The sequence below is a fragment of the Primulina eburnea genome, chromosome 17 (assembly GCF_022965805.1).
Source record: "Primulina eburnea isolate SZY01 chromosome 17, ASM2296580v1, whole genome shotgun sequence".
In the NCBI taxonomy this organism is placed as follows: domain Eukaryota; kingdom Viridiplantae; phylum Streptophyta; class Magnoliopsida; order Lamiales; family Gesneriaceae; genus Primulina; species Primulina eburnea.
In genome coordinates, this window is record NC_133117.1 from 2,218,396 (window position 1) to 2,236,400 (window position 18,005).

An 18,005-nucleotide genomic window follows, 5' to 3' on the forward strand; every position below is an offset into this window, starting at 1 on the left:
AATTTTAATCTTAAAATCATGTAATTAAATTATTAATGTTATTGTTAAATTTTTATAATGACATGATTAAAAAAATTTCTCACATTCACGTATGTTTAACAATGGAATTATTAAATTTTAAAAACAATATTAATAATTTAATTACATGATTTTAATAAAAAAAAAACTCGAAAACTGATTATTAAAATATAATTACATGACTATACTAAACTAAATAAAAGATACAAAACTCAAAATTCATTTTTTTTTTGAAATAGAAATAAAAAAAACATCACTTTTGTGGCTGGTTAATGTGTTATTAGATCAATTTTCTAAATAAAATCTAATTTTAATTTTTTCCTAATAATTCAATTATTTCGGATTCTAAAACAGAAAATTTTGGCCTGTTCATTTGTTATTTTTTTTTTTAAAAAAAGAGACGGTAGAAAATCAATTCAACTAAACCAACTAAAAATTTCAGTCAGTAAGCGAAATAATTGAATTGTCGAATTTTTTTTTTTAAAAAAACATTTATATGGAAAATTTAATATAAAAATGAATATAATAAAAATGAATTCTATTGAAAAATGTATTCGAATGATTTCTTTATAAAAATAATCTAAATCATATCAAATAAAAAAATTAATAAAATATAAGAGCTAATAATATTATCCTAACGCGATCACGTTAAACATTGTACAATAGAAAACCTATGTATATGTTATAGATAAACATAATGAAATGCATCATTAGCTTCGTACAGTAAAAAAACGTTCATTTAACAGCAGAAATAGAAAAATCATTACTAACTTTTTTTTTAAAAAAACTGTCACTAAAATTAGCGACGGTTTTTCTCACTCCGTCCCTAAATTGACAATTATTTTAGATTCGGTTTGGACTGAGATGTCAAATATATTTAAATATTTTTTCAGAGAAATAAAGACATAAATTTCAAATTAATATATTTCATGTTTATATAATATTTCATATTAATTAGGATAATTTCAAGTTTACTTGATAATGAAGATATTTGGAATGTACTCTTGTTCCATTTCCTTTGTTTCACTATCAAAGGGATTAGTCAGGAAATTGGGTAACTCTTTCGGAAGTTTTGTTTTTTAAACACATTTTATTCATAATCCAGTTTGTATAACATCATTTGGGCAACTTTGGTGTTGAACATTGAGTTAAATATGCATAGAAAAAGAAAATCTATTTGCAGCTTGGATCAAAACAAATTGGTGACAAGTTTACTTTATTCAACAAGTTTCTACAAACAAATTCTTAGCTAAACCAGGAAAGCCTAATTATTACATGATTCTGAGTCAACACATCAAAACTTGATTGCAATAAGTTCAAAAAATAGAACGTATTTAACTATGTCCAGGCATACTCTTCTTGCAACTCATGCACATGATCTTACCTGAAGGAAACTGTTTGATGAAACGAGACTCCGGCAATTGTTTGACCTTGTTTCACTCAAGAACCACCGAACTAAAAAATGCACGGCAAAAGTATTGAAATCATCGAATAAAATACCCGACACCTGAACCTTCAAGATTTAAAATCTTAGTTGATTTGCCTTGTGTGTGTTTCGATGATCTTCAACAAACAAGATAGCACAAAATCATACTGTAGCCGCAGCTCGGCGTCCCTTCAGGTTTACTGTAATCTATGGATTTTTCAAATTAGAAACTTTCAAGCTTTTTTCCTGGTTCACACAATCCCGGTCCATTTCACTTCCTAACATGTAAAGATGCCATTTCTAATAGAGCATTCGTTCCTGCCAGAATATCTTAGCCATTCAATTAGCCACCACGATAACATCAGCTTCGCCATCACAGTAATCTCCCCAACGCTTAGTTGTCTTTTCTTCGACTGTTAAGTTATCACCATTATCTTTTGCAGAAGTGATATCAAAATTGGAATATTTTTCTCCATCTTCGCAATTTAATTTCTCAATGTTTTCTGACTCGGTTTCTTCATCTAGTCCATGTTGTTCCTGCACCATTTCTGACATCTGTGAGGTGATGATTGCCAAGTTGCTAGATGATCCCTCTATGCCACCATCTTCTGCCAGTTTATTTATTCCATTATCAATATCTTCAACATTTACACTCGAGGGAGACTCCACAGAACCCACAGAAGACGCTGACAATCCATTTGGAGTTTCTGGCACACCAGTGACCAACGTTGGGAAGCCATTTGGTGATAGGGGATAAACATTTGTTGAGAAAGGAATACCATTTTGTGGAGTCATATAACCATTTGGAGCAACTGCATAGCCTTCGTGAACCCATGGTTGTCCAGGTATAAACGCAACTGCTTGTGGGTTCATTATTCTTGGAGGGTTGAATTGAGTTTGATCCGCATTATGCTCACCATTTTGGAAAGAGGGCTTGTTACGATGAAGACGATTTCCAGATCGATTATACCCACCTGAGAGCCGTGGACCATATGGAATTCTAGCAGTAGCAGACAAATGTGGTGATCTACGAACCGAATTAGCACCTAGAATTGGTGCGATATTCGCTGGTGATGGTAATAGTCCTCCAAGTTCAGTATATAAGTGAAGGGGAATAGAGCCAAAAACTGGAATCGTGGATGGATTAAATGGAGGTGCAGCAGCAGATAATTTCCTGGTTGGCTCCTTCCCTATCTCTGAATCACCTAGCTTTTCTGCCTGAGTAGGAGAAAAGGTGGAACTTTCCATGACTAGGTTCTCTTCCACATTTGGCGGTGAACCAACATTTTCACTTCCATTAGGTAAATGAATTTTAATGTCTTCCTGTATTGTGCTTTCATTTAAGTCAGAGGAAACTTTCTCTAGCAACTGACCAGTATTTTCGGCAGAATCAACGGGAGGGGCAATATTAGTCAAAGGAACTGTGTGTTGCATGTGAGATGCCACATTTTCGAACGTGCGATTGGAGCTCTCAGATGAAACAGAATTTCCAATTTCCGAGATGGATTCAAGTCCATTTTGGCCTTCTACACTTTCAACTGTAGTTTCAATAACTGTTGTAATTTCTGGTGATTTTTTGTCAGAACCTCCACTTGAAACCTCTTGATTTTCCTCAGCAGTTTGGTTGATTTCCTTATCACAGTCCTCCCCAGGGTTTTTTTCTTCATGTATCCGAGTTTGATCTACCTCAGCATTTTTCGATATGGTTACCGGTATGCCATCTATGGCACTTGCCTCGCTACTGACTTGAACACTTACTTCTTCAGAACTCTCCTTAGGCAGATGCTCTACAACAGCCTTAACAATTGTACCTGGTCGAGCTAAAGCAACTTCTTTGTATGAAAATAGTTTTCTGGCTACTTGAACTGAATTAACAATGGAAGGTTTCTGGACTTCATTAGAAGCTGGGCTTGCTGGCGCCGATTGTGGATTTGCGGACTTCTCTATCCCATTAGATACCACAGATTGAATTGTCGGTTTTGGGCTACAGCTAGCGCTCTTGGCAAAAAAATTTTGAGATTGAGGTGCTGGTCCATGAGTAGCAACATTCTCATTTGAAGTTGTTCTAGGAGAGGTAAAACTACTTGGTTTACCTCGAATTTTGGATGTCTGGGACGTATTGATAAAGTTGGTGTTCAATTTCGCAAGAGTTGGCCTCCTAGAAGCAGAGACCTTGCGGACCATGGGCGAGCGTCCTTTTGGATAAGCTTCTTGCCATCCTTCATCAGAGAGATCATCCTTTCCGAGGTCCTCATTTTGATCCAACAAAGTTTCATCTACTGATCTGAATTCTGAATTCTTGGTGGAATCCACTAAGTGAGACTCAGATTTATTCTCTCTCTCAGATCTATTTTCTTTATCGCTCAAGTTCTCTGCAATAGGTTCAGTTGTAGATGGGAATTCATCCTTATGATATTCATCAGTCCCTGTTTCCCAATTTGGGCCTACTTTTCCCTTGAGCTGTACAAGAAAAGACTGTTTATCAGAAAAATTGTCTGCGTAAGAAAGAACAGTAAATATCAGATCTGCACATGAGAAATACAAAATATTTTAACCTTGGCACGAGCTTGCTTCTTTTGGGCATCTCGTACTTTCATTTCTGCATCCGGAGTTATATAGTCTAACAGGTCTGACACGCTGATTCCACAAAACAGAAAAGAATTGCAGTTTAGTGAAATTCATCAAAAGTGATAAGCTTTTATGTAATGGTGGTATAAATAGTTTCTCTGCCTTAATGGATTAGAATGTCACCATTGACTATCCAAATTCTCTTTATCCAGCATTGGAAGATTTCAAGAATTTACCATATATGATTCAAAATAGGTTTTCAGATGTGTCAAAAGCTTAGAAGATTTAGCCAATGGAAGATGATAAAATGGTAGCCAATCACACTATCCAGATTACTGATCAGGGAGATACGATATTTATTCCATCCAAATAGTGATCTTTCTGAAACCAGGCCAGATGGCAATGCCTGATTTACTACTCATAAACAATCCAAAACAACTGGATAACACGCACCTTAAATGACCTTTGCTAGAAATGGAAGCATCTGGTTTTGGGGTGCCATTTCGTGCCGCTTCTTGCTGCTCCAGTGCCTTGGACTCGAAATATTCAAGCCATGCAGCAGCATCCTAAAATTTCAAATAAGATTTAGAAGATCATTCTTATAACATCAGTCCCGGCATCAGATATAGAATCATGCATAACCTGTGTACGGAGATCATCTGGTCCAAGCTTAGTTTGCAGAATCTGAAGTGTGGTTTGTTCGTGCTGAACACTCAAGGAATATACTTCCATCAATGAGAGAGCAATTGCAATAGCATGATAGCTAGCTGCGGTCTGAAAAAATGCAAAAGAGGAAAGGCCAGATATATTCAACTTATCAATTTTGGTCAATAAGAATTATGAGACTGCAGACTAGGTTTAATGGAACAGCTGCATTCCAATGGTACTCTAACATCAATTCCAGTTGGCGCTGATTTGGTGTTGTCAATGAAAATATTAAAATGTTCGGCAAACTAGAAGTAGAATTTGATTTTGGGACGTACTCCCATTTTCAATGAAATCCTCATTGATAGCATGAAAACATGGTTCAAGATTAAAGATGATCAATTTAAGCCAATGGAGAAATGAGCAAACATGCACTTTAAAATTTAAACATTTGGCTCATTATTCTCATCAAAAGACACGAATTTTCTAAGAAGTCTAATTCTTCATTGAAAAAATAAAACAGGGTGATTAATCGAACAAGTTAACCGCATAAGCAGACTGACATAATAGAATTTGGACAACAGACTGTGCATTTAGGACTTTTAACTCTTTTAATTACACATCTACTTAAATTTTTATGTCTCAAAAAACAACTTTGTCCAAATTCATAATTTCATCCGTATCTAATACAAGAATGGTAACCGAAATACACTTTTGTTATGCAGTTAACGATTAAGTAAAAATATTGCATAATTTTTTATTTTTTATTTGATAGAAAACTATGCTTTATTATAATAACCTTTAGATTACAAAACTATTGCATAATCAACTACTTAAATGGATGAAGATACTTTGATTACTCCAACTTGTTGATAATGGTAAAGAACGACATATGAATATGTGAAATGTGAACCTTCTCTTCTTAGTTCGCATGATTTAAGTACATAGACTTTTTCCTCTTCTGCCAATGGAATTTAAAGATGGTCATTGAAATGTGGTCGTCAATACAGTAGGTTATCAAGCTTGAAATGTTAGACCCGTGGGTTTAGGGATTAAAAAGATACAAGATTTTAAGTGCTGAAAATAAGTTTAGCATAACCATTTCATCATTGGTGTCTGGGCGCATTTGCGGAGAGATATTGACAGATATAGATACATAAACACACACACACAGAGAGAGAGAGAGAGAGAGAGAGAGAGAGAGAGAGAGAGAGAGAGAGGAGAGAGAGAGAGAGAGAGAGAGAGAGAGAGAGAGAGAGAGGAGAGAGAGAGAGAGAGAGAGAGATTACTTGTATATGATCTGCTCCTAGCAGTCTTTGGTTGCACTTGAGAGCCTCATGCAGATATCTAAGAGCAAGATGTACGTTACCCAGACCTTCTTCCATCATAGCTACATTAATATAGGTGGCAGCGGTATTTGGATGAGAAGGTCCACAAGTTAGATGCAAGAGGTACATCGCACGATTGACATACCTAAACAGCCAAGATACAAGGTCAGAATTATTGAGGAAATTTAGGTACATAATTTCCCAATTGAAAGCAGTATTATGAATGTATATTCTGATTGCAAAGCTATTGAGGAAGGTATCTGATGGTGTAATATAACAAAATTCAAAGAATTGGTTACTGAGATGCTAAATTGTACGAAGCTACGAATTCTTGAGAACAAAAAAGTCAGATGAAAATATTCAGCTATTCCCGTAGCAGTTAAAATCAAATTAACTTTGCAAGTTGAAATGAATTACAGGATAGTCAGTTTCTAGTGTTCCCACAAGTTACGAATCATGGGATAATTAATTTGTTGCCAACCAAAGAGTCAAAACAAACAATCCATGATACGATCATGACACTTGAGCTCATAGAATGGCAAACTGTACAAAAGCTCAGCCTTTTGGTAAAATAGTCACCATAAACATACATTTTGCCTGTGATGATTTGTCATATCGACACAGCTAACATAAAATAGCCAACTGGACAAAAGTTAAGTAGTTTCAGTCAAACAGTCGGCGTAAAAATACATTTTCCCCATACAATTTATAATTTTTCCGATTAATATTTATGTTTAGTTCTCATTGTTCATGTTGTTCATAAAATAGCCAACTAGACAAAAAGTTCAGTCTTTTCGGTCAAACATTCAAAAAATACATTTATACAATTTACAATTTTTCCTATCAATATTTATGTTTTACCAGTTCTCATTGTTTCATGTTGTTCGACACAAATTTGTCCCAATAATAATTAGCTAAATCTATCTAAATGTAGACACCAACATCCCACTCTCTACTATCCTTGATCTCAGATAATATTGCATTCACGAAATCGGCAAAAAAGGATCAGTCCATGGGTAACTTACCCAAGTGGAATTACTAAGCTTCTCTAATTGTGCTTCAAACTCTAACCTCTAGGGTACAAGATTAATTGAGAAGTGATTCTGAAACAACTGATCCTAAATCTAAGAAAAGATCGCAGGACAAAAACCATATTGAACTGAAAAGTGCACAATGGTTCAATACGTTATAATTTGATAGTTTTCCGATCTTTTAAAAACTTGTGTCCAATGGATATTTAGTTCATCCATATCTTTACAGATGCTTGTCCGACTGTGGCCCAAAACTTTTGGGGAGAAAGTTCATATAGAAGAAAAAAATATTAGGCAAGTTCAACAAAATAAAAAAGAAGATATTTATGCTTACCAATAATGGAACTCCATCAACTTTTTGTTTTATTAAGTGAACTAATAGATGAAAATCACATCAGCTTTTACACAAAGGAAACTTTCCACGTCAAGGGACATAGCTAAGGTGAAACTAGAAAAGATTTAGGGATTGCATGAACATACTTCAAAGCCAGCTCTGTATGTTGGAGCCGATAGTAGAAGACAGCTAAATCTCCATAGCTTTTCATTGTATCCGGGTGATCAAGCCCAAGCTCTCTCTCATTGATATCTAAAGCTTTTTGCTGGTATATTGTAGCCTGCTCACACAGAATATAAAAACACGGATCTTGAAGCCTATAAAAGTTTTCAGACATCTCTACATGTTCAATCCATTTTAAAAATGAAACACAACAGAATACAAGTTTACGACATTGGGAGTGAATAATGAGGTTTAATGGACAAGGCTGTGACTGTCTATTGATTCAACGTTTTGATTACATAGCCCTATGCTATAGTTTGAAAATTTGTCAGGCCAATAATACTCAAGGCATGAATAAAATTCACACCTTGTATCTTAAATACAAATCAAATGGATTGTCAACGTGCAAATATTGTATCTCACTTTTAGATGCGTGATACAATCAAACCTACAGGCATCATTCATGGGTCAAAGTTCAACTGCACGGTGGTTTTTCCCGGGAGGGCCCAATTGTCAAGAATATACTAGAAACAACGACTTGAGTAAAGGGAAATGGTTAGAGGAAAATACATAAAGAGTCGGTTACGGAGGAGTTATTCGGTTTATTTTTCAGTTTTTGACTAGCACTTGCTAGGGCAGGGAGAGGGGTAGTGCCTTTCTTCTTGTGAAAGTATTTAATCCTTGGCTGGGTGTTTCACTAAAATTATTGTAATTCTTCTTGTTTTGAATCAACTAAAAATTTAGTTTGCAACAATCCACCAAGCAACTGAAAAGATTGCTTAAACCTTCATTTTAAGCATAAGCTAATAAATATCAGTCATCTTCACTGGCCATTCTCACCTGTCAGGTTATATTTGTGACGTGACAAGCTGACTAATTCCTGATGTCGATGAAATTCATTTACAGAGAGGCCCGAGGTTGTTGAACAAAGTGGACCAAATGAATAAGATGGTCATTGGAGCATATATTTAAATTTTTTGAAGATTTGATTCTCAGTACCTGATTAAAATCCCCAGTGTGGTAGAGCACCACAGCCAACAAACTATAAGCACCAGCTGTCATTCGATGATAAGGACCACAAACTGACACCAGTTTTGAGAGTGCCTTCATTGAAATGAACGGTGTTCACACTTTTGAGCTGATGTATATTAACTGCCACAGCGAGAATTACTTAAGGAGGAACTGACTAGGATAATGATCGTTACCTTAGTTCCGTAATTAACAGCATCCTCCAATTTGCCCTTATCCAAGGATGTCTTAGATGACTCCAAAAGTGTACGACCATCTGCAGATGAGCAAGCAACGTGCTATATGGAAGATTAAAGCTGTCAGAAGTCAGAACTACCTGATAATACTGTGAAATCTCAATTACCATATGTAAATGAATCACCAGAAGCATACCTTATAAACAGGAATCATGCTGATTATATCTGATTTTCTGAAAGGGGAGGGAGAGTCCATATCATAGTCCCTGGAAACAAGTTCAAGGCCGACCTGAAAAATAGTACATACGTATCAGGTAAAAAATGAGTCCTCTTGGTCAAGTCACTTAGTTACTCAGGAGGCATTAGCCTACCTTGTGGCAAAGCCCCCGAAGAAGTGCAAACTTTCTCAGCTCAGTGCCTGTTTCATCCTTCCATTGCCACCCAAACCTCTTCTGAAGGAATTTCTCAACCCACTTCCATTTTAATTCATCATCAAAACTGGCATTCACGTCAACATTTTCTGTAGTTGGTGACCCTAACAACATATTCAAACATGAAGCCACCAATGAAGCCATATTAGTTACATCATCCACAGCTGCAACAACAGCCTGCAGAATGTGCTTGTAAGCTCGAACAACCATCTCATGAATACATAGGGACTGGACATGAGGGAGCTTATCCGCGAGTTCAACCTGAGAAGGATGAGATATAGACCAAAAGGTATGTAAGGTTTGAAAACGTCCTTGCCTAAGGAAGCATATTCACGTGAATGTCCAGAGAACAAAGCATGGAGGGAGGGGTGGGGGTTATAAACATATCAATTCATATGTTACTAGAACTTTCGAATATAAGAAGTTATATCTCTACTATATTTCACAAGAAAATATCTCCTGCTTATTTAACTCCAAAAGCCTGATGTGGTAAGGCAATAAATTGAGGTTGGCTACCACTTCAACATTTCTAGGTCTGCCTTGGGAGCCATTGCCATTAACTCCCACCATGCCACTGCTTGAGATCCTCCCTTCCTTAAACATGCATAATTTACACGTGTCATTCCATTGACAGTGCATGCTATAGCATCCCGAAATATTAACTCAAAGCACACACTGCTTTGTAGAACTTCTATAAGTATTTTTACTCAAGCCATTCCGAGAAGGTATTCTACTGTGCCAGTAAATTTATTAATAGAAACATGATATTTTCGAAAGTCAAACATGAAACTTTGTGACTTTAATCTATTTCTTTTCTTTTTCTCAATTGACCTCATATTCAATCGGAACAAAACCTGAACAATGTACTTAGTGAATGCAGCTGAAGCTGAAGGGAATATAAAAGAAATCAAAGATTAGAAGACAAAATATATCACAAATGGAGAATTACCACATGTCCCAAAGAACACATTTGCAAACCCCTGGTATGCATGAAATCTGTCAGAGTCCGTCCGTCAACTGGAGAAAGTTCCAATGAGCCAAAATCAGCAACCTGTCAAAAGATTAAAGAACCAGTTATGAGGCATATTTCTGCATGGCTAATATTAGCCGTGAATAAGAGACTAACCAGTTTAGGGAGGGCAGTCTCAGAATAGTATTTATGTGCCATCTCTATCAACTCATCAGGTGACTGTCAAGATGAATTGAAATCAGAGCGGTCTGTCAAAGATGCGTTAGAAGCCACAATCAAATGAACCTTTTACACATTTGCATGGACAAGATCCATTAATTTTGAGAATATTTATTATCCCCTGGATCTAATTTCACATATCAAGTCGAGAAGATAAATGGAAGGAATTACAGGATAGTTGGAGGATATACAAAAAAATAACCACAACCACCTTAAGATGAAGACCAGTTTCTGATTCTTTGAGGCGCAAATATGATGCTTCAGGAATCAACATTTTCCACATTAGTTCCTTTTCCTCATCTTGGTTCTCAAGTTCCTTTTTGTTTGCATCAATATTGTCATTAGCGGTCACCTCCTTATTCAGATCAGTTTTGTTGCTCCGGCCATCTGCTTGCTTTTTAAAATCCTTCAGGAGCCCATGCTTCCCAAGACCTTTTACAGCTGGCTCAACTTTAGCTCCTTCGTGCTTTTTTGACTCATTTTTTCCAGAAGCCTGATTTTGCAGGTGTTGCACCCAACAGGCACCAAGCTCCCATCTTATGGACTTTGTCGGTTTAGATTCTTCTCCTTGCAGTCTGTCCAAACTTTCACTTAGAACCTTCCTGACCAAAGGCCTACTGGACAGTGATTCTTCGACATCCGCATTCTGGATTCTTGGAACCGGGCCAGATGATTGGGGTGTGCTGGACTTGTGCAACAGCATTCTCAAGCTGCAAACTCAGAATAAAGCACCATGATCAATTGCCCAAGATAGAGTAGTTACACGATGAAATCAATTCTCATTATCCTTGTATGAATTACATGATTTCATTTTCCAGAGTAAATAAATTTGGTTAGTTAAAGTTAAATGTTGAAAGTGGAGCATGTTTCACCGACCTATTAACATTCAACGCATTTGCTCCACCCTCTGAGTGATCCTCAATGTCAATATCTTGAGGAATGGGACTACCCTCCCAATTCACCTCTGCTGAAACTTTCACAATAGCTGTATAGCCACAGTGCCTAACAACGACAACTCCCAAAGTAGAAGTATCCTGAAATGAAAAATGATTTCATCATGCAAAATTTATATTTCAAATATTAATACGACTTTCTGGAATATCTAGAAAGAGAGTTGGAAAATTATGACAGACATGGACAGTTGCACTCTCATCTGCAGTGATTCCTTTAATCAAGTTTCTCTTAGTCAGCTCTTCGTCTGATAGTCCAAGAACCTGGCTTCCGTCATTTTTGCCATCCAACTTTGTGCTAGCATCTGGAATATCCTTTGACACGCTTATAAGTAGATCTCCAATTCTTTCCTCATTTAAAACTGATGAACCAGAACAATCACTAGACTGTAAACTGTTGTTCATAAGACGTTCAATCACAGTAACTGCTTTACAGACAGAAACATCAACAAACAGACTGTGGAGGAGAAATGCTTTTCTATCTCGTATTTGCCTCTCTTCTGCTGTCTTACATGGCATTTTTGCCAAAATTAGAAACTCTTTTGCCCACGGCCTGCAGTCATATTTTCCATCTCTTCCTTGTCCACCTCCATTTCCTCCCCAGTTTTCATCTTCCATGGGAAGCGGGGTGAAGATTGATGGGTTCTCAGCAACAACAGGGGGAACCAGCCAAGTGTTTGCACGAAAACCATAAGGAAGATTTCCAAACTGAAACAAAAGCATAGAATCATTTAATCTCTTCCAAAAATGTTACAGGTTTAAGCACAAAGTCACTCACTTTATTGTGCTCCGTGAAAGCTTTCATAAGAGCCTTGTATGCCTGAGTATACAAATAGTACCACCCAATTCAGAAAGACTTTAGTTTAATGCAGCATGAAAATAATACAACTAACTGTGCTCGAATAGTAGCATTTGTCAAAGTATGTGACTCATTCTAACGAAAATAAAAACTCACTAGAGCTGGCATACTCAAAACAGAGAAAAAGTTGGGGAGCGGGAGCTTTTACCATACATCTAGCTGCCTCAGGATGACAATATGCTCAACAAAATACAGACTGCAAGTAAACCCAATACCGATGAAGCCCCAGAGCTCAAACAGTCTCATCGGTATAGAACCATGGGCCTTTCAGTATCAAGTTTGCAAATTATTGTAGAATAGGTTTTGGCTAACACAAGTAGATAAAGCTAAAAGAATGCAACAAGAAGAGAAGTGGGAAAAGATATCTCTCTTCTATCTGTTCTTAAATTTCACCCAGTGAGTAATCCCTAACCTTAACCTTTCTTTCTTGAAGATATATCTTTTACGTTATACCATGCTGAAATTGGATCCTTCAATCTCCTACTACAGAAAAGATTAGAAAGGTATGATAGTTTCTGAAGAAAAAATAACTTACAGAATCAAAATTTCTGCTCATCTGCTGCAAGAGGCATATCAACGAGTGGCTCAAAAGATTGCGTTTTCCAGAAGGATAAAAACCTTTTTGAGAAGCAACAATTGTTGTTGGCTTCCCACCGCAAATCCGTACCTAAATACAAGTTCAACTTCAGCCATCACCATGTCAACTCTCATAATGAACAAATCGAGAGATGAAAGAGAACAAAGAACTATCACTCAAGAGTTTGAGATGCTAACATCAATTTGAAAGAAATCTTCATCTGTTTTATCTTCAAGGTATGGCCGAGTAGATCTCCTAACGTCTGCAAAATTACGGACTTACTATTAGCCAACAAAGTACACATCTCTGTCTGTCCGACAGAAGATTATCGAGTAGCCACAATATCCAATGAACAAATCATTGGAAAAACCAGCACATTACATTTGTATACAATTATAAAAGGAATACACTTTCAAATACTAGACAAATCAATAGAAATACAAAAGACTATCCTTCTAGGTGGAAGAACTCCTTCAGCATATTATTAGCCTATCCCGATTACTTGCGGAGCTGATATGAGGTAGCCACATTATCCACTCCTTGAGAAGTTGAAGCCGGTGACAAGCCACTTTGAACAGCTCTTACTTATTTATCAATATTCATTGCATACATAATCCAACCTATAACGTGAACATAGACCCCATTATCGACACCGACTCGATGGTAGACTTCTTAAAGCTGTCCCTTCAGTCTGCCCACTCTCAAGGGAGTAATGATATTAAACTATAAACCCAAGAAAAGAGCCCAAACCCAAATTATTCCTTGTTTAAGTTGGAGATTCCCTAGAGTTATTGGTCACTCCATGTTGCTCAGACTTAAATTGTTGCATGTACTAAATCGACTCCACAGTCCACAATACAATGAGAAGCTCGAGGTATTCTTCTCTCTTGGCCTTACATTATGTTAGCCACTGTCATTTCTCAAAAATAACATTAACACCAACTGTTCATAATGCACGTGATAATCAATCGCATGCTAACGAAATAGCAAAGTTTAAAATGCGAAATAAGTTCCTCCACATCTTTCACAAATGTATTTCGTAGTACATGTAATACTAACACTCACATTGAATCGGCGGAGTGAGGTGAGAGAATGAGAAAAAGTCGTAGAACTGCCCAAGCCTCGGCGGCGGGTACATCAGCGCCGAAACAGTGTCGCCTCTCTCCACAGTATCCCCTCCGACGGAGGCGTCGGTTGCGTGAATGTCCGGCTTCGAAGGCTTGACCTTCCGAGAGACGGCCGTGGAACCGCCGGATTTTTTGTCGGTGGCTTTAGCCTTGGGAGGAGGATCCGATGCCGCATTCTCCGAACCGGTTTCTGAGTCGATTGAACCGTTTTCGTTTGGACCGGATTCCTGGATCCCGGTCCGTGAAACCGGTTTGGGGGACGAAGATGAACTGAATGAAGTTGTGCAGGCGATTATGTCTAACACCCGTCGGACGTGGGCCACCGCTAGCTCTTCCGTGTACTTCTCTGTTGCAATTTAAAAATACAATTTTTTTCAATTTGACCCCTCTTATTTTCATTTATATCTTTTATGCCCCTCATTTTGTATACTCTCGAATTCTAAATTTTGGTACAAATGATATTATGATGATCCATAAATTGATTATACACATTTTGTTTATTCCAACGTTTAACCAAGTTTTACGAAAAATTGAAGCTAAAAACGATCCTGTTAACTATATTTATTAATAGATAGACCTCTTGTGAGACGATATTATTAATCTTTATCTGTGAGACGGGTAACCCTATCGATTCAGAATAAAAAGTAATACTCTAAGTCTCACAACTAGACCCTGAATCGTCTCACATAGTTTTGCCTAATTTTATCGTGAGACGAGTCACCCACGATCACATAAAAGTATTCTACCAAAATTATTTTTTATGGATGACAAATAAATCTTCTCACGACTACGACTCGTGAGACCGTCTCACACAAGTTTTCGACATCATTCATATATTATATATCATTCATTGTCACGCCATTCTTTTTTTAGAAAGAAATACATTTCGATTATACACGTCCTTAATATCAAAATGTCGCAGTGATTTAATTTTTTCCCAAATACAAACAATTATTTATAATTGTATATACGATATAATAATGGGAATATCTTGGGAGAAATGAAAAAGTAAATGAAGGAAACGTGTAAAGATGTGAACTGTGTATTTTAGGGAAATAAATTTAAAATAATATAGGATATATTTTATTTATTTTCAAAGAAATAAAACATATTTATGGCATACTTCAACAATGGTGACGGTGGTAGGGCTTGAGAGACGAACTTTCCACTTTGTCTTTCATTTTGTTTCCTCGAATCTAAAAATTAAATAAATGGCATAAAATTCACGTACAATAATACGGTGTGTTTTTTAGATATCAAAATCTCAAATTTGAGATAAAATCTCGAGTTCGAAATTCAATTATTACAATCTAATTTCCAAACTAAATAAATTATTAACGAATATTATATAATCCAATAAATTAAATTAAATAATGTGAAATTCAGGATAAATTTAATCAAAAAATGTTTACCTCATGAGACAAAGAATAGTTGGTCAAGTGACAAGTCTCCACGTGTACGGCTAAAAGTTTTTTCACATCTAAAATCTTGTCAGTAGATATTCCCTGTAATAACAAAATAATACTACAAATTAAGCTTCACAATTACAATTATTTGTATATAATTGGTTCATCACTAAATTCTCTTCATTTTAAATTATTTCTCTAAAAATTTATATATTTTTTTATGGAAATATATTTAAATTTTATTATTATACTCAATCGAAAATAGGGTTTTGTTGCCTCTAATTTTCAAATTTTAATTACATCGCTTCTTTCGTAATCCTCTCTTCGACGTTAATTAGTTAAAAACTTCGATGATAATTTAGGAGATGATTTACCATATTTTGGATATAAAAACAATATTATCAAGGAAATTAAAAAATAAATGAAAGTTTTTAATCCAATAAAACTTTAGTGTTTTAATTAAACTCCCCATTGTTGTTTTTTTTTTAAAATATTACAATCAAATTATATTAATTACTAAAGTAAAGATAGTTTCTTTATGTTTAAATTAAATTATTAACGACAATGTAATAAAAAACACAACTTAATTAGGAATTAGGCGTCGATGATTTATAACTCATTTGCACGAATCAAGATATCAAATTTGATACGAAATCTGGTTTCGATTCATTCGTAACAAACTTCTCTCCCAACTAAGAGGAAGGCTCATTTACAATATACCTTAAGTGTCACTTGTGAGTCTTCGGATGTTTCTACCGTTATCTCTATTACAGTTGGTAACACTGCCAAATGTGAAACAAAGGTATGAGAAAATTAATGGTTTAGTAATTTATCATATAATAGTAATAATTTGATATTTCTAAATAAAATAGTAAAAAAAATAAAGGGCATAAATATCCTATCGTAATATTTTTTTTTCCAAATTATAAAATGAATTTAATAATCATTTTAAATTATCTTACTGTCTGAATAATTCTGTGATACTAATTTTATAAAATTAATTAAACAACAAATAATTGTTCTCGTAATTGACAGAATTTTTTAATAAAAAAATTGAATTATATATATACTTTGGTAATATTCATAATTACAAATTTTCAAAAATTAAAAAGAAAAATTATTTGATTAGATAAAACTGGTCCAATTGATGAACTCTTGAGTTTCCGAGACAATGATGAATGATGGAATTTTCAGAAGATATTGTGATTGAATTTTCTATAATTCATCAAAAACTAAATTAACAATTTCAAAATACATGCATATACAAATGTAGAGTAAGTCTCTTCTGTTACGGTCTCACGAATCTTTATTTGTGATACAGGTTAACCCTATCGATATTCACAATAAAAAATAATAACCTTAGCTTAAAAAGTAATACTTTTCATGGATGACCCAAATAAGAGATATGTCTCACGAAATCGATCCTGAAACCGTCTCACAAGAGTTTTTGTGACAAATGTATACATACACATATACACAAGCAAATATATGTATAAAGAAGATTAAAAAAAAACCAGCAAACCTTTCTCTTCCTTCTTCTTCTTCTCTCCTTTGGCCTTGTGGGGTTTAGTCTTCCCGGCTTTAGGAGCCATTGGAATTCAAATAAGTCACAAATGGCAATGTCAAAAGACAGTTAACTCGACAAAAACCATATAAAGTTGCACTAATATTCCCTCGAGAATAATGGCTTAGAATCCCAGAAAAGTATCAAGAAAACCCGAAAATATTCAAGAATCTGTCGTGTAATTTGTGGAGATGATATATATGAAATGTGACACTTGAATAAATGATGGTTGAAGTAGAAGTTTTTGAAGTTTAATTATAGGAAGTGGAGAAGAAGATGGTGGGAAAAATAAAAGAAAAAAGAGAGAAGAGAGATGGAAGGATAGGATAAGGTAACACCCACAGGCGATTTTCTTTCTGTTAAATTTTGTACTTTCTCTAGGAGAATGTAAGGCTAACAATTTGAGAAATCTCTCGTATCCCAGCTTAGCTTCTTCTTGGATTATTTATCTGTCTCACAATTATAATCACAATCACCGCTTATTCTCTCCGTCCACAAATAAATTTAATTAATACATACATTCTTACATACAGGAGAAATTACCATTTTTTTCTTAGTGTAACTTACATATTTTTCGTCTTGTGAATTTATCAGTCAATTTACGGTTTTAGTATATTGGATTTACACTTATCTTTTTTCAATTTTGATTATTTCTCATTGGAGTATTGACTTGCAATTGTACATGTCAACGATTTTCGATGATATGTCATTGTTTTCGGCGCTCATCAGAACTCCGACGGAAAAAATGACTGAAAACGAAAAATATATAAATTAGTAGGCTAAGACTGTAAATTGATATATAATAAGACCAAAATGACTGCAAATTGACATATAATAAGATCAAATGAAAAACATGTAAATTGCAAGTATATACTTATATGTATCAGATTGTATGGGACTACAAACACATTATTATATGTCTATATTTTATTTTTCAATGATTGATAAATAATTACTAGCCAATGCAGCACTAGAAAAATGACGACATGTTATGAGAAGATTGTTTATAGATTTGTCAAATTGGATTAGGCTCGTCGGATCGGCCCGCCCCGCTATACAAATTGAGCGGGTTGGGTTGATAAAATAATAACTCATTTGGAGGCGGGCAAAACGGGCTCAGTCTATTTGGATTGTGGGTCAAGACGAGGCGGGCCTAAACAGGGTGGACCGGCAAAAAGAGTGTGT

The 18,005-nt window shown here is 35.4% G+C and overlaps 1 protein-coding gene across 1 annotated transcript; it reads right to left on the minus strand.

The window, feature by feature from the left end:
- Nucleotides 1-1,209: 1,209 nt before the first annotated feature.
- Nucleotides 1,210-17,203, minus strand: LOC140818035 (protein REDUCED CHLOROPLAST COVERAGE 2-like). Its single transcript, XM_073177840.1, is given in 23 exon segments — nt 1,210-3,904; nt 4,000-4,081; nt 4,466-4,578; nt 4,655-4,786; nt 5,947-6,130; nt 7,497-7,630; nt 8,512-8,616; nt 8,718-8,819; nt 8,914-9,006; nt 9,089-9,409; nt 10,098-10,199; nt 10,275-10,337; nt 10,549-11,047; nt 11,214-11,371; nt 11,471-11,995; nt 12,066-12,107; nt 12,682-12,813; nt 12,921-12,985; nt 13,789-14,196; nt 14,974-15,046; nt 15,263-15,355; nt 15,977-16,038; nt 16,779-17,203. Coding segments are annotated over 23 exon segments (5,679 nt in total). The 5' UTR covers nt 16,849-17,203; the 3' UTR covers nt 1,210-1,783.
- Nucleotides 17,204-18,005: the final 802 nt, after the last annotated feature.